Consider the following 22,883-nt stretch of genomic DNA (forward strand, 5'->3'; position numbering starts at 1 on the left):
AGGCATTTGTGACTGCAAAAAGGAGGCTCTGGATTCATCCTGTGCCCTTTATAAAAATCTGAAACATGTTTTTCTGAATCCTAGAACAGATTCCTAGGGGAGAAATTAAACACAAGGACCAAAAAGAAAATGGGGCGTTGACAAAACCAGTTTATTCTATCAGGGAAAATTCTAGTCAATGCTGACAATTAGTTACCTCTCACAGGAAGAAAGACTAAAGCACATCTATGTTCTGGTAGCCTAATAATTTTGTACAATATTCTTTACTACATGAGGTATGTCTTTTGGTTATATGGGAGAAGTATGTACTTGTAGGAGTTTGTTTGCCCAGAACTTGAGGATTTAATACAATATATTTTAATATTTTTTTTTAAATATGTATTTATTAGCTGCAATTATGTGCAAGAATAAAGTCAGACATGCACTTTTTAATCTTTACACTTTTACCTAATTTAATGAACTTCTATCAACTGTTCATTTGGTTCACACTCCCTTAAAGAGGCCTGGCTGGTGTTCTGGCATTCCATAGAGATCCTATGGTTTAGGATGGCAAATATCATGTGTGTGTTTTTTCCCTGTTTGTCTTTGAAGGTGTAAACCAAGATCTGGGTAATGTGTTAGGAGGTGACTATGACAAAATGTGCATTAAAAATATGACATGTTTTGCATTTCAGTTGCAGGAAAAATATGATTGTTTCTTGCCTTTGTTTGTATTAGCTGACTGGAGCAGTAGTCCCTCAGACATGTTCAGTAGTGACAAAAATAGCTGCAGATACTGAGGAATGGCTATGAGTTACCAGAAAAGAGAGTAGGTGACCACAGGAATGACAGAACAATGTACTTGTAAGCACGTGGTGTTCAGTGCATGTGAAGACTAACTATAGCTTCTTCATGCGGGAACTGGAGTGGGTTGACAGCACAAGGAAAATAAGAATTGCAGCAATTCATAGCTCTATTGTTATTTGTCCCCTTAGAGCTTCTCAGGAACATATTTATTCTTCACTTCCCTTAAATCTCTAATTAGGGCAAATGACTCAACTTTCCATGCATATTTTATTAATCTTGTGTTTTCTGATCAAATTACACCCATCACTTTGCTTCATCATTTGTGTTTTGAAGGCTTAATGTGTCCTTGCCAGGTGATTTACGTTCTTCTCTGAAAGTAACAGAAGTGAATGGTACAAATAGTTGTTGCTAAAGCTGAGAAATTTGAATCCAGCCTGATAGACTGATTTCAAGAGCACTGAGCTCAGTGCTCTTGAAATCAAGCTGAGAAAAATCAAACCTAAGAAGTAAATACTTCAAAGGGGGAAATATCCTTTTTAGTACAACTGGTATATAAACAGTGATTGCAGATTCCAGTTTCTGGACAAAACAACTCTTTCCAAAATATTACAAACCTAGATTTATGAATAATCAGAAATAATGGGGAATATCTCATTTAGTGACAAACCCACTCTTCTGTCTCTACATTCCTGGCTAGCATACAAGCCGTGGATACTGCTTGGGTCTTTGTTGCAGATAAGTAAGATCCAGCTATGGAATGTTCATAGGCATTTAGTTATCAACACTGCCTCATAATCTTGAACGTGGAGATGAACAGACTTGCATAGGAATAAGAACAAAACAGCATCAAGGGGTGATTCTTGTAAAGATTGTCTCCACAGTCTCATTGCCAGTGATGAGATTAAAAAGTGGTTTTGGCTGAGGTAATCAGGAACGTGGTGAAACAACCAGGGATAAATGGGGTCTCAGTAAATATTTTTACAAAGCTTTTCAATAGGAATGTCATCACTACTGGTTTCTTCCTCATAGAGAATTCACCCAAAAGTAAGTAAATAACATGGGACAACAGCAAAGTGAGGCACAGCTGAAACTCCTTGCTGAAATAGTAACTTGCTATGGACACTGATGCTTGACCTGAACTGCTTAAAGAAGTGGCAGATAAATGGTGCATGCCATTCACAAGATCTGAAATAGGTCAGCACTGCTGTGCTCAGAGGGGTGATTTCTGCCCGTTGTTAAGGCTCTGTTCAGGATAGCACACAAAGCAAAGGGAATGCTAAGGTAAAAGGAAACACTGCTCAAGCTGGGTTGATGGTGTGCTGGGATGCCACTGCCAGTCATGCTTCAGGAAGAGCTCCAAGTACAATCAGGGCTGTGTTTGTTCTGTGCCAGAAGGCTGGCAGTCTCTTCCCAAACGCACAAATCATGACTTGTGCTTTACCAAATACAATGTGTTTGTTCACCTTCGCAAAATACTTCAGCCCATAGATTTTTTTTCAATTATATTATCAAAGGATTTGGTATCACAAACCTGTGAATTTCCTGCATCTTATTCTCAGGAAAAAACATACTGGGAATTCCCTGAAACATTCAGACTTGCACAAACATCTGTCACAGAACGTTTTGATCCAAATCATTCCTATTTGGCAAAGTTCTAAGCAATAAGCACTAGAATCTCAGAAGTAGCAGGCAGTTTTTATCTTAGCTGGAACTGCAACATCCATGTATATTTGTAGATTTCCATATGTGAAATGACTCTCTTCAAACCTATTGCAGATGCCCTGCAATGACTTAGAATAGTGTTCATTTTACAATACAGCAAGCCCATCAAAAATTTAATTTTTAAACAAGCAAAACCTCTGTTCCTCTGCTGCCTTCCCTGTCTTAATCCTCTATTTTCAGAACACGCAGAAAAATCAAGCCATACTATAATTTGGGAGAATTATGCCTTGTTCCTGTCACTGTTGAAAGGAAAAATCTTAAAAAAAAAAATATGTATCTTAAAGACCAGTGATGTATATTGTATCATGGCTTTAGTTTTAAGAGTACGGCTAGACTGGGAGACAAGAAAAATTCAATGTGTGTGGAGCACGCTGTTGCTGTTCATACAGATACCCTTTGGATGGCTTCTGGTCTGAATTCAAATGGCTACAGAGAAAAGGCACCTGCTTGGAAGATCCTTTGCAAATGCTGTTCGACAGGGCTGGAGGGAGTGGTCGGCAAACACTGTCCTGCTGAGAATGTTCAGGGACGAATGCTCAGGCTGTCAAATATTAGCCAAAATATCCTGCCAACGGCTAATGCCCCGGAGGCAATAAACCGGGGTATATGGCATGCAATTTCATCCTAGAGCTCCTGCAGAGAGGTTTGTTTTTGACAAACTCGTGTTTTTCTGCTGAAAACAGCCCTCCCTGGCTGCGCTCTGGGATTTGCGGTCTGGCAGGAGCCCGCTCGTTCCTCACCGACCTGTGATGGCCGGAGTTCCCCTCCTGGCCGCTCCCGCGATTGCTCAAGCGCTGTGGCAATCCTCAGGCAGCTCCAGAAACACTCAGAACATGACTGCCTATGAGGGAAGCAAAAGGACGGGGTATTCCCTGCAGCACAGCCGGTCCCGTTGGGCCTCCCCTGGAGGGAGTATCAGGGGGAAAAAGTTCTGGCAGGCGGCGGAGGGCCCGGCCCCGGCAGAGGCCGCCGGGCGCTCCGGGAGCGCTGCCAGTGCCGGAGGCGGCCCGAGCCGGGGCCTGGGCACAAACAGCTCCTCCGTCCAGCAGGGCGCGGAGCCGGGCCCCGGAACGGCCCGGGACAGGGGGCGGCGGGCCCCGCGCTTCCCGGGAGGCCGGCTTTTCCAGAGGGGACCGGGGGCCCCCTCTTCACCAGGTATCGCCTGCTCTTCTTTTCCCCTTGGGTTGTTTCCAGACCGTACTACTAGGTGTAGAAGTAAATGTTGGATGTCGGAGCCCTTTTGCTGCCGAGGGCCGGGGAAGCGCCCGCAGTGGCTGCGTGGGGAATTCCCGTGGGCAGATCCCATCTCCCGGAGCCGGGCAGGGCTCAGCCCACACACCAGGTCGGGAGGGGTGAACCGCAGGGCTTAGCTGGGGGGAAGATCCGGGATCGCAGCTGCTCCCTGTTGCCCCCCTTCCCCGCCCAGAGCGGCGACATCCCGGCCCTGCGGGGAGCCAGGATCGCAGAGAGGAGTGCTTTCCCCTCTCGTTCGGGGGGAAAACAAGAGCATCCCTCGGAGTGTAGGTGCTCTTGGTGAAGGTGGCTCTTGCAGGTGGCTGATGGAGGGGTATACCTATCATCCCTTCGAAGCTGTGTCCCAGGCTTGCAAACAATCCACCTGAAGGAGGAGCTGAGGCCTCCTGGTAGCCCCGGGGTCCCCTGTGACAGTGGCTTTCCGTGGTCGCCTGTGAATCCTGCTTTCTGGCAGCAGTGTTGTGTGTGCAGAAAGGCTGAGGGGATCACAAATAGCCCCCAGAGTCCTTTGTTCAGGGAAGAAAGATCATCTTCTCCTTTCTCCTGCAGCACTTCCTAAATGTACATCTCACAGGGCAGCCCAAAGAGCAGAAAGGGGACCTGGCCAGAGGCAAAAGGCCAAAATCAGGAGCTTCTCCTCTGCAAAGACCCAAGAATGGAACAGCCTCTGCCCAGAAAATCCCCTTTCTGGGGTCCTGTGAAGGGAAGTAACACCAAGGGTGCTTGTAAACTGGGGAAGTGATTAAACAAAAGTGATCAACAAAAAAATTAAGGGAGAAAGGGTTCCATGACATGCACTGACAGGGGCAGTGGGTACAGCTGCCCTGGTGGATGAGGAGCCCCTCTAGCATCTCAGAAAAGCTTGAGCCTTTGCTCCCCAGTACCACAGGCTTCACATGATTCCAAACAGTGTTTCAGCATTTATCTCATTATGATGAGAGTCAGTTAAAAATAACCAAAAAAACCCCAAGAAACCAAGGCCTTAAAATATAACAGGTTTTTGTTTTCTTTAGTTACTTCCTGTTCTGACTTTTCTGGTCAACAGTTCAGCTGGGCTTTTTCCACTGTTTATTTGGGTGTGTAAATATGCTTATTTTGGTAGGCTGGCTGGGTTGCGACACAAGCTAAGAACATCCAGCATGCTGTGACCGGGGGCTGCAGCTGCAGCTGGCAGTGGATGTACACGTTCCTCTGTGTGTGTGTGTGTGTATGCTGGGGAACAGTGTATTTATCCATATTGGCCATGTTACCCACTGCCAGAATGATGTTAGAGCTGAAAGTTAGTGGCATTTAATGGTGGCATACTATTTGAGGCAAGAAAGAATAAAGACCCCCTTGTGTCACATGAGGCTGACGTATCTCCTCAGCTGTGGGAGTTGAGAGGTGAAGTCACGTCACAAAATATCTCAGTATTTTTTAAACTAATTCATTCTGGCCTGGGAGAATCAGCAGGGTGGCAGGGACATGACATGAAACCCACATCAGGCAACTGGGGTCCTCATTGCTGGGGGAATTGCAGCTCCAGGTGACTCTCTCTGGCTTCTGGCCTGTTCTGTGTAAACTATGAAGGGACAGAGAGCTAAATAATGCCTGACACCATTTGCCTCCCTCCCCAGCAGCTACTGCAACTGATCTGCCTTTTAAATGCTGATTTTTGCAAAATGCTCAGGCCTGTCTGAGGGGATGAGAATGTCTCCCCTGCTGGGACTAAGCTGGGCTGCCACATCAGCTAAAAATAATTTCTCCTCCTGTGCTCCCCACCCCACAAGATGCAGGCTGTGCTGCCAGGGCAAAGCCATAGGTGCATAGTGCATAGGGCCTTGCACTCAAAGTGGGGTCAGTGGCTCTGCAAACCCAGAGTTGCTCATACAAGCTGTGTGTAGAATCTGCTTTGCACCCAGTTAGTTTTTGACATGAAGCCTTGTCATGTTCCTGGACTGCAGCAGTAGGTGCAGGAAAAATGGTGCATTGAACAGATGCCTGCCTTCTGAGCTGCTCCTACAGGCTCCAGCACTATCAGCAACCCCTTCCTGCCCTTACTGGATTTTGCAGCACAGGGATCATTTGATAAAAAACTGGCTCATCTGCAAAAATCCCATCTGAACTGGGTAGACTTGTGAAACCTGAATCTTCACCAAGCCACAGCTCCCCTTTCTTCCCCAGGGACAGGGAGGTCAGTTGGGAAATTCAATCTCCACCATGGTCCAAGGGCTTCAGCAAAGGAGAGCTGTGAGGGACAACTGAAAGCACATCTCTGGCAGGTGGATAATGTACCCGTTGCATATGTTCCAGGGCAGCTGAAAAAGCTTGTCCACAGACTGCTGGGAGGCTTGAGAGCCACACACCATTTCCACAGCTGACAGTTCTGAGTGAGAAGGGTTGTTCATAAAGATGTGTTTAGAGACTTTTCTCAGAACTAGTTTTCCTAAGTAATTACAGAATTATTACCCAGTCCCCCAATTTCTTGTTACTAATATTTTTCCTTACTTTCCATTTCCCCTTCCCCCAGCATTTTTCCAGACTGGGTTTTTGCATGTCAGCCATGCAGGCCAGCAGTTCTGGTCCAGGGTCCATTTTCCCTCCCATACTGTGTCCTCTTTCTCTGCTGTGCAGGCACTTCTGTAGTCAGCTTGTGAAAGAAAATGTGATAATTAACAGAAAGAAACTTAATCATTGCCATGAGTGGAAGAAGACAGGTTGTAACAACCTTTGGCTGTGATGCAGAAGGAATGAAATGACAGGCAACAGTGCCTGCTGCTCTTTCCCTTCTTACATAGCAGAAACATCAAATTTTAAGTAGCAAAACCTCAGGGGTAAGTGAGAAGCTGTGTGAACAGTTATGAGCAAGGATCTCATAAATAAACCTGACCTATCATAATTCCACGCTGTCTGTCTTGCCTAAATTTACATCAAAGATGCCAAAAGCTACAGGAAGATGGTAAATCAGCCTGTCATTGTAAGCGCAGGCACTGGTTTCCCGTAAAAGTTCTCAGAAAGCAGTTAGAAAGGCTGGATTTCTACAGTCACTGATAAGCAAGCCCCATAGGAGAAACCAGAACCATCAGGGCACAAAACTGAAGATCTATCTCACTCAGCATCCTTTCTGAAAGTGTATGTTGTAGATATTCCAGGAAAAAATTAGTTATAGGCAGAAGGGATCCTCCCTCTACATCCCTGGTCAGATTTTGACAGTAACCTATTGAAGGGGCGCTTGACCCAGCAGGAGCACCCCTATTCACCTGGTTCAAAGCTGCTAAAGGATTCATCACCTCTGAGGTTGCCCAGTCTCTCTCTTCTAGGCCCATTTAGTCCTGGCTTCAGGGAGTTTGCAGGATGCATGGAGCTGCATGGTTCAGTTCTGCTTGGTGCCTTCACCAGTGTGAGACCTGTGCTGGCCATGGCCAGGAACACAGTCTGGCATCTCACTGGGATGGGCAGCCAGGTGATTGTCAGCTAGGAGCTATGTGCCACTCCCCAGGACAGGTGCCAGCTCCAAAACTTGCCCAGGACGGGGAAAATAGAGACATTGCACTTCCTGGAGTAGCAATTAGCAGATGAGGAGTGGAATAAAGCTGCTCCAGGGCATAAAGCATAAGTTATAAACTAAGGCAAAGAGAGGCAAAAATAGAGAGGCCCTTGGAGCAGCAAGACTGGCTGGCATGTGGAGGCCACCATGTGCTGCTGAGAGAGCATGGCAATCTTGGATGCCCATGAATCTGTCCAAGGTAGTGGGTCATGCTGGCAGGTACAAGGACCAAGAATGGATTGGAGACCTCCAGTGTGATTTGCTTCTGCTGCCCAGGTAGTGACAGCCCTCACTTCTGGAGATCCAAATATTCATGCAACCTTTTTGCTTAAAAAGCTCTAAAAAAGGCAATTTCTCCAGAGCTCTGTGACTTTTGCACCTGATACAATAGAAAACTTGATGGGTGCCTCACTCCCACGCATTTTATTGAGGAAACCCCCAAACCAGCCCAAACACTAGTGGTGTACATGAAGATCACCCTCTTGTGCTGAGGATGAGGTAGTGGCTACTGAAAGAATTTTCAAAATTTTTTGTCATATCAAAGGCTGATTTTTTTAGTCCACACCACAGTCCTGGTTGTGTGCAGTAGTAAACCTTCAATTAGTTGTTGGGGAGTGATTACATTACATCTCATGTGGGTGCTTCATAGCCTGATACTCACCCTGGATGATAGTGACATGTGATATGTTGTTTCCAAATGCAGGTAGGAACCTCTCTGCTCTAGCTCTGCATCCTGGAGATGGCCTCACCCAAGGTTGCAGTGGTGGGTGCGGGAGTCATCGGCCTGTCCACAGCACTGTGCATCACAGAGACTTGTCCCAGCTGCTCTGTGACAGTCCTTTCGGACCAGTTCAGCCCCAACACAACGAGTGATGTGGCAGCTGGGATGCTCATCCCTCACACCTACCCAGGTTTGTTTAATTCAGGGTAGCACTGCTCATGGCACCTCATGCAGCTGTGTCCAGTTGTGCAGCGGTGCATAGAGGCTCAAGAAGAAAAGTGCCTTGACCTGTGTTCCCTGTCTATCCCATATCCCTGACATTTGTATGCTTCTTTTCTTTGCATTATTCCTGTCTGCACATTTGGTTTTGTTCACACGCAGACACACCGATCCACAGGCAGAAGCAGTGGTTCAAAGAGACCTTCACTTACCTTTTTGCCATCAGCAACTCAGCCGAGGCATCAGAGGCTGGCATTCACCTGGTTTCTGGGTAAGAACAGCCCCTGGGGCAGCCTTATGTACATTTGTGCTGTGTTCTGGAACAGACAGACAGGTTTTCTTTGCTAGAATTCAGGGATATTCCCTCCAAGGAATAGTTTTTATGTCTGTATTCCAAAGAAAATGCATTGTAGCTGCTCATATATGATGTATTTTTAGGCAAAATTCAGGGACAGGTATGCACAGAAAAGCCACTCCAGTCTGAGCAGCACCAAATATCTTTTAATATTTAAACTGATGTTTTCTACACTGTTACCCACTAGTTGTTTGCAGCAGGGATCATCTCCAGAGGGGTGGGACTGCAGGATCCTCCAGCTTCAGCAGCTAGGTACAGGGATTCAGCTGGGGATTGTGTGTTTGGGATGTTTTATGCTGCCTATTATCTACTCAGAAATTCTCTTCTTGGGAGTATTGAAACTGAGCACTCTGTAGCTTTATGGATACCCCAGGAATGGTGAGCAGGTTTGCAGGTGGCCCCACCAGGTCCACCAGGTGTCTACAGTTGTGGTGGAGACACTGAATGAGGGCACTCTGTACATGCACCATCACTGGAAGGGCTCTCTGCAGTTCATTTACCTTGATGTGCCACCCTCAAGCCCAGCTGTGCTGACTCAGGCAGGTATTGCAGGAGCAGGAAGCAATGTTTACCCATTGCTGTTAACCTTGCAGAGCTGCACTGATGGGGGAAAAGAGGTTCCTGAGCTCCTGGGTTTGTGCAAAGATTGCCATGACACATAACATGGCAGAGCAATACCACTGGAGTTTTCCAGGTTTTTCTCTGTCTTTTTAGTTGGCAGGTCTTTAAAAGCACTCCCAAAGAAGAGCTACCTTTCTGGTCAGATATTGTGCTGGGATTTCGAGCAATGTCTGAAGCAGAACTCCTAAAGTTCCCACAGCACCAATTTGGTCAGGCCTTTACAACCCTCAAATGTGACTGCCCACCCTACCTGCTGTGGCTGGAGAAAAGGTAGGTTTTGCTGCAGGCTGGGCATGCAGAGGGAAACTCTGGCAGAGGGACTGGAGGCAAGACAGGGTCTCCTTGAGAGCCTTAGATTTGAATAAAACTGGAAAAAGGCTGTTTCTTCTTGCAGAAAATGCAACAAACGCTTGCTTGGGGAGAAGCACACAAAATAAATACCCAGCTTTTCTAAAATGTGAAAAGCCCTGTTTATGCAATGTCCACTTTCTCTCCAAGTGTCTTTACAGTGGGCCTTAGAGTGTGAGTGACCCTGGGCAAAAGGCCAACATAGCCACAGGCACCATACTTGGCCAGCCAGACCTTGAAGGTACATCAGGAACCTGCCATGTCCTGAGAAAACATTTGGCTGCTCCACATTTGCCAAACTTCCCAAATTATATCCCTCTGTTTTTGAAGATTCATCCAGCCCCTGAGAGAATAAGCACATCTAGGAAGGTGTCTTCTTGCAAAGACTTTGCACTTATGAAGTAGCTGGACCAATTAATTTCAGATTTTTTCAACAATTGGACTAATTTCTTAATCCATTTAGATGAAAAAAACCCAAAATGTTAAACAGCATTTTCTTGAAATAAATTTTTTGAAAATGTTTGCCTGCATGAGATGGGTGATGCACTCACTCTGAGGAGTAGTGGCTCCAGAGTTCATGCCTGGATTGACATCAAAGTTAGAAAATCTGCCAATTTTTAAGTTTCCCCCCAATACCAAAGTTTTGGAGAACCATAGAAGAGACAGGATGCAGATCTAAAAGGGCTTTGACACCCTGGGACATACTGGGATGAGTATTTAATCCAAGTAAGTACCTCTGAAGTGAGCAAATGGCTGTATCCACTAGAGAGAAAGAGACAGGCTGCAAGCTGATTTGAGGTTAAGTAAAGAGATGTGTACTGACACCAAGGTACAAATTGCCAGCTCAGCTGGTTACTTGAATGCCTTTTATCACACTGCAAAATGCAAAAAAGCATTTCTTCTTGTAGCAGCCAGGCAAGCTGGGAGTTCTCCTGTGGCACCAGTGCCGTGTGGGGTCCGTGCCATCTACTCGGTACACATGATCTGTCATATTTCATTGCCTAACTGAAGCAAATTTCTGCTGCATGACAGATAAGTTGTACAACCCATTTAGTATCTGCCATGTGATTTCTGCTTGCCTTGTTCCTGCTGTAGTCTTTTTATTTCTCAAAGGATGTAGTCTAATGAGATGATCAAGCTCTTTTTTTTCTCTTCTCCCTGGTGATGAGAAATGAGAGAATATTAAACGTGTAACTAATTCTCAAACCCCCAGTGACCTGAGCAGTATATATAGACCATTCTCCTGGCAATCCACAAGGAAAATTGTTGTGCCCACCTTGCTTGGCCAAAAATAGACTTCAGGAATTTTTTCCTGCTTACTTGCCCAAATGCAGGAGTTTTCAGCAGGTTTTTTCATTGGTGTATTTTTTGTGGCATGGTGATAGAGTCCCAGCTACAACTCTTAGGAGCTCTCCCTGCAAATTGCCCAGCCACAGCTGCTGCATGAGGTCTCCCCTGTTTTTCCCAGGCAGATTCAGTGTCCTGCTACATCAGGCTCCAAAGCATCAACTGTGCCCTGGTTTCTTGACTCACTCATTGCTCTGTGGGAAACCACTGCCTTTACAGTGGGGTTGATGACTTTGCCAGATGCTAGAATGTTGCAGAGGATGGGATTTTCCACTTAGTGCATCACAGACCTGTCTCCTGACTTGCTTATGCTAAAACCCCCAGCAAAATCCCTGAGCAATGGGATCCAGCTGACAGCATGCAGGGACTCCATCTCATACCAGTGATTTTCCACAGGGAAGATCTTCAAAATTCAGGAAAGTTCAGAGGAGGATTTGGCTTGAAATTGAGCTTAAAAATGAATCTCGAGAAGAGGTGACTTTCACTGAAGCTCAGACATGCATGTATAGTACTCTGAGCCACCTTGGGTGACTCCTGGCTGCTGCTCCAGAAGGTTATGGGCACTCTGGGGGTCCTGTGCCACATCTGCCCAGCCTTAGTGCAGATTTCAGGGCTTGGCATGTGGCACTAGGTGGCTACATAGCTCAGGAGGTGAGTTGGGAATGAATGTGGCAGCATATAACAGGCAAATTAAAAGGGACGTAGTGCGGTAGCTCTGCCACTAGCATGAGCAAGCTGGTAAATAAATTTGTTGTTTCCTAGCTTGCTTGGGCTCTTAAAGCTTGGTACTGTTACAGAAATTAATCAAGACCACAAGGACCTGACTGTTTGCCTAGGGTCTGATGCCAGACCCTTCTCTAAAACTGCTTAACTTGCTTTTTCCAGCCTGACCAAGCTAAATACCTTTGGTCAAATCAGAAAAAATCACAAACAGAACCCCCATGGCATTTTCTTTGCTTTTTGTCCCATTTATTGTTTGGTTTTGATCAGTATGTAAAGGCAAAGGCAATCCATCTCATTTACTTAATGTTCATAATAATTATGTAAGGGTTTAGAGGTTTCTTTTCTGCCTCACTTCTGGAGTCTTTTTGCAGGTTGAAGGCAACTGGCACCCAGATGTACACCAGGAAAGTGGCAGACTTGTGGGAACTGCACAGTGAATATGACATCGTCGTCAACTGCGCAGGCATTGGAGCTCACCAGCTGGTGGGGGACAAGCAGCTCTTCCCTGTCAGGGGACAAGTACTCAAGGTTCATGCTCCTTGGGTGAAACACTTCATCCGGGATGGAGATGGCTTAACTTACATCTACCCAGGGATACACAGGGTGACCCTAGGGGGAACCAGGGAAGAGGGGAGCTGGAGTCTCTCCCCTGATGATGGCACTACTAGAGACATCTTTGATAGATGCTGCTCCCTTGAGCCCTCACTGCATGGAGCTCAGGATATCCAGGTGAAGGTGGGCCTGAGGCCGTCCAGGCAGTGTGTGAGAGTGCAAAGAGAGGTTTTGAGCCAAGGAGGAGTTAAGCTCCCAGTGGTCCACAACTACGGTCATGGGGCAGGTGGCTTTTCAGTGCACAGGGGCACAGCCAACGAGGCTGCTCACCTGGTGGAAGAGTGCATTTCTGCTCTGCAAGGCTCCTCATTGAGGGCCAAGCTTTGAATCCCAGATGCTCCTTTTCTGTTTACAGCTAGTGCTGCATCTCCTAGCAGCAGCTTGATCTTTTAGTCCATTACCGTATAGAAGGGAACTAAGTCAACAGCTTGTTCCAGTGCAGATACTCAGTGGTATCTTCTATCACCTTGGAAAGGCATAATGTGTTGTTCCAAGTATTAGTCCAGCTGATCGTCTCCTCCATCTGCCCTGGCATTTGTCCTAGCCTCATGTGAAGAAGACAAGATACATAAATACTCTTCACATAACAGGGTTCAAATTGCTGCAGTGTAGTACAAATAACATCAATTCAGCATTTCTGCATCTGCATCTAAAGGGTGTCAGATGCAGTAGGCTCAGATTCAGTAAAAATAAGTTGTCTCCTCTTGTACCAAATCTAATCTAGAATTGCCCTTGTTTATCATTGTCTATATGATTTAGAAGGAAAAGAAAACTCCATGTAGTGCCTCATTACAATGCTTCAGGTCAGCTCTTACAGAAAGCAGTGTTAGGTCACTGTCACACACAGTGACCAGGCAAGTGTGATTTTAAGAGCAGGTCTATGATACCCATCACTGCATTTGCTCATATTGCACCTCAGGGAACTTACAGTTTCTGCTAATATTGCCCCACATGAGCTACAGTTTTGTGCATATTTTCTCACACTAGTTTGCAAATCTGTTTTCTTCCTTCAAGGCACTCAGATTTTGCTCTCAGACACCAGTGATTTCCCCCCATCTCCTCCCCTCTTCCCCCACACAGCAACATTGATATGGCCTTTGTTTTGTTGAAGAGGATTTTTCGGAGTGGGCTTGGGAATGCAACATATCTTTTCTACTTCATAACAACACTGGCTGTTTTCCTTGCAACAGCTGATATGAATAAATTGGAGACAAACCTACAAGGATTTTTACACCAGCATCAGTTTCATAGAAGAGCCATTTAAGACAAGATACACACTTTAAAGAAAAATTTGTCTGTAACTGGACATGAGCAAGCTCTTCTGCTGTAAAAAGGCTGAGTCACCAGAGCGCGGATCTTTTCACTCCGTGGCAGAGGCTCTGTTGGGCTTTACACCCCCCTCAGCAATTCAAGCCCTTTGATGTGTCTGAAGATAATCACTCCCCAGAATGGCATCTTACCATCAAAGTACAGGTCTGACTCTTAGTGATTAAATGCCTCATTAAATCTTAAATGGCTCACTTGAGAGTGTTATCATCCATTTTTGTCTAGCTTTTTTTCCCATAGAATTACAAAACTATTCAAAATCCTTCAATAATTTCAGTGATTAAAATTAACTGATAAATAAATTTCTAATAGTGGAGCAAAGGTCACTTCTGTAGTGTTTCCTTTCATAAGCAAGGGATTTTCTTTCATTTGGGATGGCAAGAAAGGCCACATTCAGCCATGGCTGCCAACTCTTGCTGTTCTCAGGGGGGATGAGGACAGTTATCATTTGCAAGGGACAGCTGTCAGAGGAAACCAAATTAAATTATAGGTCAATAAGTGCCTGGGACCAGCCTAAGCCAGCCCTGCCTTCAGCAGCCTCATCCTCTTTTTCTCAGTTCTGAAGGCTAATTTTGCATTCCCCCCTCCATCCCCCCCATTTGTCCTTTCCAGTGGTATGAGAGGACAGAGCTGCAGCTTTTGGCAGCAGTGTTGGCATAGGGCTTGTCAAACTGCAGCTTTGTCCTCAGCTAACACAAAACATAAAAATACATGGAAAAAGAACTTAAGAATGGATTCTTTTTTCTTAATCTTTATTTTAAGCTTAAAAATAGCAAACTGTGTAACTTACCCTGGAGCAAGAAACACTACTACTAATAATAGGGTGATCGTAGCTCCATAAAAAAAGCAAAGCTATGCTTGTGCACTTCTCTGCAGGGCGATGGTGTTCTTCTAAAATTGTCTGGTTGATACAGTGTCAGAATAGGTTTGGCTGCAAAGTTTATCTGTCTGGTGTCCTAGCTCTGCTCATGGCCAGCAGAGGAGACAGCCACTTCTAGCCTAGGATCTTCCTCATCTGAGGGGTGGCTTAGTGTTTCAGATGATTTATCTTCCACACAGTTGTTGACTTGCTTCTAAAACCATTCTAAACCAAACATCCTGTGAAAACAGGTTCTAAAAAGGCAGAAACTTCTTTGTCTAGGAGCAGAACTTGTTGCCTTCAACTTTGTCTTGAACCTGAAAACATCATCTGATGCCATTTTCTTGCATGTTAGGAGAGGTAGTGACTCCACAGGCCATTTGAGTTTAGAAAGCTCCAACATATTCTCTCTCAGAGTCTTCTTCCCCCACCTGGGAGTATCTTGGTTTACATAATACATAACTTCCTCACTTTCACAAGCCCTGGTCCTCATGGGGACATACCTATTGGAGAAGACAGCGCAGTAAAGCATAAGCAATCCAAGAGGTTCCTTCTCCAAGTGACAGAGCAGCCAAGAAGGCAAGGTGCTATGCTGGACCCTGTTCTTGCCAACAAGGAGGGGCTGGTGTCCCAAGTGAAGTTATTTCTCAGGGGTCAGCTTTCTTAAACAGCTGGTGCTGTTTAAAATCTTTGTCAGTGACACAGACATTGAGATCAAGGGCACCCTCAGCAAGTTTGCCAATGACACCAAGCTGTGTGGTGGACACACTGGAGGGAAGGGATGTCATCCAGAGGGACCCTGGCAGGTTTGACAGGTGGGACTTCGCAAACCTTGTCATGTTCAACAAGGCCAAGTGCAAGGTCCTGTTTCTGGGGTGGGGCAATCCCAAACACAAATACAGGCTGGGTGGAAAATGGACTGAGCAGCCCTGAGGAGAAGAACCTGGGGGTGTTGGTTGAGGAGAAGCTCAACGTGACCCAGCAATGTATGTGCTCAGAGCCCAGAGAGCCAACTGTATCCTTGTCTACATTGCAAAGAGTGACCAGCAGGTGGAGGAAGGTGATTCTGCTCCTCTGCTCTGCTCTTGTGAGACCCTACCTGGAGTGCTGCAGCCAGCTCTGGGGCCCACAACATAAGAAGAAAATGCACCTGGTGGAGAGAGTCCAGAGGAGATAATGATCAGAGGGCTGGAGAACCTCCCCTATGTACACAGGCTGAAAGAGCTGGGGTTTTTCAGCCTGGAGAGGAGACAGCTCTGGGGAGACCTTACAGCACCTTCCAGTACCTAGAGGGGGCTTACAAGAGTTGGAGAGACTTTTTGCAAGGGCATGTAGTCAGGACAAGGAGGAATGGCTTTTAAATGAAAGCGGGTGGATTTGGATTAGAAAGAAGTTCTTCACTTTGAGGATGGTGAGGCCCTGGCACAGGTTGTCTAGAGATGTGGGTGCCTTATACCTGGAACTATTCAAGGCCAGGTTAAATGGGGCTTTAAGCAGCCTGATCTAATAGAAGGTGTGCCTGCCCATGCCAGGGGGTGTAACTAGATGATCTTTAATATCCCTTCTAACAGAAACCATTCCATAACTCTCTTCCCTTTATAATGTATACAAATGCTTTATAGTCATTAATAAGCATTTAAGTGTCAATGAGATATCTGTTCTGAGTAGTACTAGCACTTTCAGAGGCCATGGTAGAGTCAGTCTTCCTCCCAGCTCAGCCAGGTGTTTTTCTCTGCTTCATCATGAGATGGGTTTTGCCACTCCTTGAGGCAGTTTGCGTTTTACTGCCTTGAACAGACTGGTACCACCAGCAGATCGGTCATTTGCCTGTCTGATGGGTCTGTGGATGAACACTGGCCCTACCACAATCCCTCTAAGATGCAATTGGTGGCTTCTCTCCACTGTGAAGAATGGATGATTTATCCTTACCTTGTCTCTCTATCCTGTATGCAGTTGCTGACTCATGAGAGGATCTTCCCACTTATCCCATGCCAGATTAGCTTCTTAATGGGTCCTTGGTGACAGATGTTGTTAAAGGCTTTCCAGAAGCTGAGCAGATCACAGTGAGCGGATTGCTCTCATCTGCAGCTTCACAGTTTCCTCTGAAGCTGTCAGAGGGTGGTGGTGCACAGCTTCATAGGTTCTCACTGCAAAGCTCTGCCAATTCTCCCCTCTTAGTCTCTGTCTCTCCTTGCAACTATTCTGTTACTATGGCTTTTGCTGTTTGCTTGCCACTGGTGTCAGATTTAATGGTTTGCATTTCTCTAGATCCCTTACAGTGCTTAAAAGAAAACAGTATCACTTGCCATCCTCTTTTTTCTTCAGCTGTTTTAAGTAAAGGCTTATAAACAGGCTCTTACAGTGCAACAATTTCCATCAGCATTCCTTAAAAACTCACAAGCGAGTAACATCTGCTTTTCATGAATTTGTTACTATTCCTTGCATTTATTCGTTCTAAAGTCTCATCTAATGACCCTTCAATCTGAGGCAGCTTCCCTGCATTATCCCTTTAACAAATGGTTCTGCCATGGGAATTTCACTAAGCTTTTCTGCGCTGAATGCAGACACATGTAATCTGTTTAGCTGTTGTGTTAGGATGTGTTTTCTCTCAAACTCCTTTGCCGCCCTGATCACTTGATGACTAGACACCCTGGACACCTCCAGAGCCCTCCAGCAGGCTCCCTCCTCCTGCTAGGAGAGAGGAGGCTTTTTGTCTAGTAACTAGTTTCCTCAAAATATTTTTTTAGTCTTCCTTTCCATTTCTGCTTTTAATTTGACACAGTTCATGTCCTTTTCCTAATGTGGAGGGGATGTATTTTGGTTCTTTCCCATGTAATTTTTATCATGCTATTACAATGACCCGGTAATTATCTTCCTTCTGAAATATGTCTGATATTTCAGACTTGTGGTTATAAAGATGTCAAAATGGCACCTTTAAACAAATGTCATCATGATTCTCTGCTCCTCCCCAGTTTCTAGCTTGAAATTCTTTTTTAAATCTTACTCCTTCTCACAGAGGTTTTCTCCCTGATTAAAGTCATGCCACAAAAAGATCGAGCATTCTATTCAGAAATGTCATCTTTTTGTTCCAAAAGCTTTCAATTTGCCAAGAAGATGCCCTAAGATTTGGGGAATAATTGAACATCCTTCCATTATGCTTCCCTAGGCATGTAAAATTTAAATAATCTTATATCTTAGATACATAGTGATACTGCCCTGTGCCAGCTGTACACCTCCCCACAAAGGGGAGTCACGCTTTCAGTGCCTTCAGGCCAGCTCACTGACACTGACTGCTTTCAGGCAGTTGAAGTTTGTTGAGATGAGTCCTGTCTTGATCCAGCTGCCCAGCCCCAGGTGTCAGCCTCTGGCAATATCTCATCAGCCATCCCTGAGTTTCTGCTCCTCACCCAAGACTCATGCCAGGAGCTGAAGCAAAGCTGTGGCCTCTGTTACCTCTCCAGCTCCAGCTGAAGCTGAGCTGGCAGCTGAGGAATTTTCAAAAGTCCATTTTGATCTTAAATCTCTCTGTGCTGCCTCATCAGCTCCGCAGTTTTCATCTGAAATCACAGAACAAGTGTCAGAGAAATACTCACACATGGGAGAGGATTAACAGTGGAAGGTTCATTAAATCTCCCTGACCTCCCCATGCTGATGAAAGGTGTCTTGAAAGAAAGACTTAGCTGTCACCTGGGCAAAGCATTTTATCCCTCTGCTGTTCCTTAAGCCCATGCATGTCTGGACATAAGTTATCCAAACTGTGCTTGAGTATTTCCTCCTTATCCACACTTTCTGATCTACATTGAAGAGGCACCCCTGGCAGATGGCAACCAATCTGTCATACTCACATGGAACTTCAAAGGTGTAATTGTGGTATAGAAAGAGAATGATTATATTTTGAGACATTTTTATCAATCCTTGTGATTCCAGAGAGCAGATGGGATGTGTGATGGATTTTAGAGCTTGAGCACAAAATAATAGTTTTCTGCAATGGGGAATTTTGTTGATTTTCTTCACAGAAACAATGCCATAAAGTCATATTGTCTTGATGTAGGCTTTTGCCTCTGTTTAAAACAAATTTCTGGAAAATGCAGGAAATTTTTCATTCACCATTCATTACCATTCTCTTCAAGTCAAGGACTATTTGAGATAAATTGCAAATTCATTAGGAATAAATGTAGCAATTAGAGATAACATCAAGGCCTGGACCGAGATTTTTATTGTTTTCACAGCAATCAAGTGACTATTGTTACGTTGTCCGCTGCTCTGTTCCCTGCTTTCCACCAGAGGGAGATATTGGATCAAGCAGTTGCTGAAAAAACCCGCACACTCCATCTCAAAGAGCAAAGGGAGTGATGCTTAATTCAGTGGAAATCTGTGTGCTGTCGGGCTCCCACACACCTGCAAGGCTTGGGGGACTAAAATAATAATCCTAGATAAAGCTACTGCTATAGCAGCGTGTCCCAGAGTTTTTCCCATACCAAAAGGCTGGAGAGGAAAGCATTGTAGTTCCTCATGTTGTGGGTTCTTGGGGTCCCCCAGCCCCTCAAGTTGTGTTTGGGCTGGACATTTTGTGGGGTCCATTGTGTCCAATGACTCCTGACCAGGCTCCTGGTGAGCCCAGACTCCATTCTGGGTGCTCAGGTATCAGAAATTACTGCTGCTTCAAGATCTGAAGTGGACTGGTTTCTTTCTGGGAATTTTTCCCTCATGTCTGTTTTTCTCAATGAAGAAGTAAAAATTACGTATTTTGGAGAAGGAGGAGCAGACACGAGTAAAAACCCAGGCTTATTAAGAAAGGGAGGTGCTGGGGAGAAAAGAAAGGGGAAAGAAACTTTTCTGAAAGTGAACAATATCGTGTACCTTTCATACAAAAGGTATTTCCAAAAGTAAAAGCAGTTTCAAGGGAATCTTTTTCCTGTGTTTTGCTTTCATCCTTTGAGACTTACACCGCTGACAGCAGCCAGCACTAGGGGAGCACTACCCCACATCACTTTCCTGTGTTCCTGTTAATGTCCATTATTCACCATAGGGACAATATATCTCTCACACAGTAAGACACATGTACCACATGCATCATATGTTGTGCTCCCACTGTTGTCACATCTCCCACCTTTTGATTCAACTTCTCCAAAGTCTCAGTCAACTAGCTGATATCTTTGCCTTACACTAACCTTTCCTTCAATTTGTGAGCCAAACAGAGGAAGGGAAGTTTGTTTATTCTCTGCATCATCAGAGAATTAAGCAACTGAGCCAGCTGTCAGTGTTTCAGAACCTGTATGTGAACCTTTAGTCAGCATTTTGGCTAAAATGAAGTTCTTAAAAACAACCATTCCCTCAGGGAACACAGTAGAGCCATGGAGGGAGCTTCTCTGTCACACAAAAGAGTGGTCTAGGTGGCTTAAAGAATCACCATCAAATATATTAGTGAAAACAATCTTTCATATAAATTCACAAAAGTCAGGCAAAGCTCAATGGCAAGGCTTACTCTAATACTGCATGGTAGAATCAATTTAGAGTGATTTATATGGAGGCCAGGGATGTAAAAAGGGGTAAAGAAGGAAAGGTTAAGGGAGACTGGCAGGTCATGAGATTCAGAGTGAACTCCCTTGCTTGCTAGACTTCTCAGAGAAGTGCCCACACACGGCTGGATTTGATCTTAGACTCACACATGGTCAATTGTTTATGTTTAAGGAATCTAGCAGCACTTAAATGTTAGATTAAGCAAGGATCAACTACAAACAGCAATAACAGTTGTGGATTCAAGATAATAACATGCATACTATATTTGCTATAGGGTGTCCAAGTCAATACACACACCCAGATGTGTGCATGCAAATGTTCAAATACACACGTGGACATGGATATCTAATGTATAAGTACAAAGGTGTATATATATATTAAAACATTTCCCTCAAGATTCAGTGAAATATTCATGTCTAATGCCTTTTTGGCATTTCTTAATGGGGGTGAGGTGGGGTATCGAGTCTCTAGCAGTGGGATATCAGTCCAGATTCTGTTTCCAGGTGACACTTCTCTGAATTTCACAAACTTGAGAGCTTGGGAACTCTGAGAGGTGTCCCACGCAGAGGGAAATACTGATGCAGCCCACTGCAGCCCAGAAGAGCTCAAAGGGTCTGTCTTTGGACCACTGGTTTTAGGGATGTGAGATGTTGACTTAAGCCACTGATATATTTTCATCCTGGCTGCAATCTGGGTTAGTTATTACTGATTAGTAACTGATTTTTGAAATTCCAGTGAGTATGGTACATTAAGCTACATTTCAGATAAGGAACATTCCAAGGCTGTCAAGGGATGACTGACTATTCCTGCTGTCATCTCCCACGTTGGTAAGGCAGCAGGAGTTCCTGGTACGGTCAGTACCACCCCCCACCCTAGCTTTCCAAGAGCTCCCAGTATGATCAGGAGATGCTTCACCACCAATCTCTTGTGGGAAGGCCTGAGCAGGCCAGAGGAGATAGGGAGGAGGGACAAACCAACACACTCATACTTGCTTTCCTCCTTGCCATACAAATGCATAGTTGGGCTTCAAGGAGATGAAGCCTCTCTTCTGCACAGACCTTGCAGCCTGGTGAGTCAAATGGTTTCTTGGTCTGTGGGAGAGCTGGTCTCCTTTGAGCATTCAAAGAACTGGATTTGGGCTTCTCACATCCCATATTGCTGTGACTTCAAGAAGAGCAATCCCACTTTTAGGTGTGCTTCCAATGAAAAAGCTCAAAGGATATTTTTGAAATAAAGGAGTTGAGGCAGCTGAATTTCAGGGAAAGACTCCAAGAAACAACCCACTTCTCTATAGAGGTAAAGCACTGGCTAAGCACTGGCTATCCTGCTTCTGAAAATCCCTCCATAAGCCTGGGTGGGCACCTTTTTTCTGTGTGGTGGGTGTATCTGCACAGTGTCAGCACTCCAGGAATAATCACAGGACGAATTGACACAGAGATTTGCAGCAGGATAATTGCTCCAAACAGAAGGATAAATAGTTTTTTCTGGCATTTAATGGGCCTCTTAAGTGAACGGCAATAAACTCTATGCGAACAGATGTTTTCCCTCTTTTTCGTCCTTTTGCATCTCATCCATAATTATGTACTAAAATGTTCTTGTCTGGGTTGCTGAGAGCAATCTTGTTGCTGTTTGTCTTTGCAGTGTAAGACTGAGCACTTCAGCACAAAGATTGAGTGAAAAGCCCTGGATTCCTAAAGGCTCCTGCCACTATATGGCAGTGATCATCTTCTTCTTTTCGCATTAAGCCTGAGGGAGAAGTGAAAAGTTAAGGGGAAAATTTGCCTCTTCTAACTGCTGCTCTGCATGTCCCAGTGTTGGGGTGTCCCCCTGCAGGTGTTGGTGCCCTGGGCTCCAGCTTCTTCATTCCTTTGTTTGCCCAGCTTCTGGCATCAATCCATCTACAGTTCAGGAGAAGCCACATCTTCTTCATCTTTGCCTCGCAGGGGAGGTAAATGTCCTGTGAGACACTCATTCCCACTGTGCTGACTGGACCGGGGGGAGATGGCAGAGCAGGCTTTCCTCTGTAGCTGCTGGCTCTGCCTCCAGCCTTGCCAACAGGAGAGTAGCAGGCACAAAGCAAGCCCTGCAAAAAAGCCTTTATGCTTTCAGAAACCTGTACTTTATCTCCTGATAAAGTGCAGAGAAACGACCTTGTTCCTGAGGAAATTCAATACATTCTGGTAAAGGGATCTCCTCCTAACAAGGAGCCTGTGAGTGAGCCAGGAGCTGGGGCACAGCCACAAGCGTTAGCCCAGCTGAGTGTTTGATTAGCCATCGCTGAGAGTGATGCTGGTAGAGGCACCTACATGTCACAAACTCACTCTGTCCTCCCCAGTGCATCTTCAGAGCATCTAACTGGCCTTTGCTTCCCACATCCATAGCTGAGGATGGAGGCAGACATGCTGCAGGGAGGCACATGCCAAAAGGATGAGCCCTGTGGTAGCACCTAACCTACCTGCAAATTCTTGGCTGAGAAGGTCATTCCACTTTGGATCAAAGTGGTGTCTCTGCATCATTGATGCTTCTCCACATGACATTGAGGGCAAACTGCTTGGAAAAGAGCCTGCGGGAAGAACACTGAGTTTTATCCTCACCGTCTGCTCCTAGACAGGCTGCTCAGCTGCAGGGGAGCTGTGGTATCTTTTCTGCTGAGGGCAGACCATTTCTCTCCTCCTTGTTAGGATTGTATCTAAGACTTCAAAATGCAACCAGATGGAGGAGAGGACTGGCTGACCACATGGTAATAGTTCAAAAAAACAACCTTTTGTTACAGATAAAGACTGAATTTCAAACTGTCCCCAAAAAATTAGATGCTTTCCAGACACATGGATGAGGCCTTTATTAAAGGTGGGTGCATATTATCAAATTGGCCTGCATACTGGTCCAGAACATTTTAGAAAGCCTTCTATCCTAGGAAAGCTGCTTTTCACCCATCAGGTCTCAA

General features: G+C 45.3%; 1 protein-coding gene across 7 annotated transcripts in view; it reads left to right on the forward strand.

Annotated features, from left to right (window-relative positions):
• DDO (D-aspartate oxidase) overlaps positions 1-19,275 on the forward strand; it is a 28,486-nt gene extending 9,211 nt beyond the window's left edge. The window contains exons 1-6 of one of the 7 annotated variants that reach the window (XM_015621463.1): positions 3,574-3,663; positions 4,312-4,465; positions 7,992-8,199; positions 8,391-8,499; positions 9,298-9,474; positions 11,994-19,275. In XM_015621463.1, coding sequence (XP_015476949.1) covers positions 8,028-8,199; positions 8,391-8,499; positions 9,298-9,474; positions 11,994-12,561 — 1,026 coding nt within the window. In that variant the 5' untranslated portion in view covers positions 3,574-3,663; positions 4,312-4,465; positions 7,992-8,027 and the 3' untranslated portion in view covers positions 12,562-19,275. Of the gene's footprint in view, positions 1-3,129; positions 3,152-3,218; positions 3,664-4,311; positions 4,466-7,991; positions 8,200-8,390; positions 8,500-9,297; positions 9,475-11,993 lie in introns of those variants that run through there. The other 6 variants (XM_033512840.1, XM_015621462.1, XM_015621464.3 and 3 more) reach the window with 6 other exon arrangements.
• Positions 19,276-22,883: the final 3,608 nt, after the last annotated feature.

Source organism: Parus major, chromosome 3 (genome assembly GCF_001522545.3).
Source record: "Parus major isolate Abel chromosome 3, Parus_major1.1, whole genome shotgun sequence".
NCBI lineage: Eukaryota > Metazoa > Chordata > Aves > Passeriformes > Paridae > Parus > Parus major.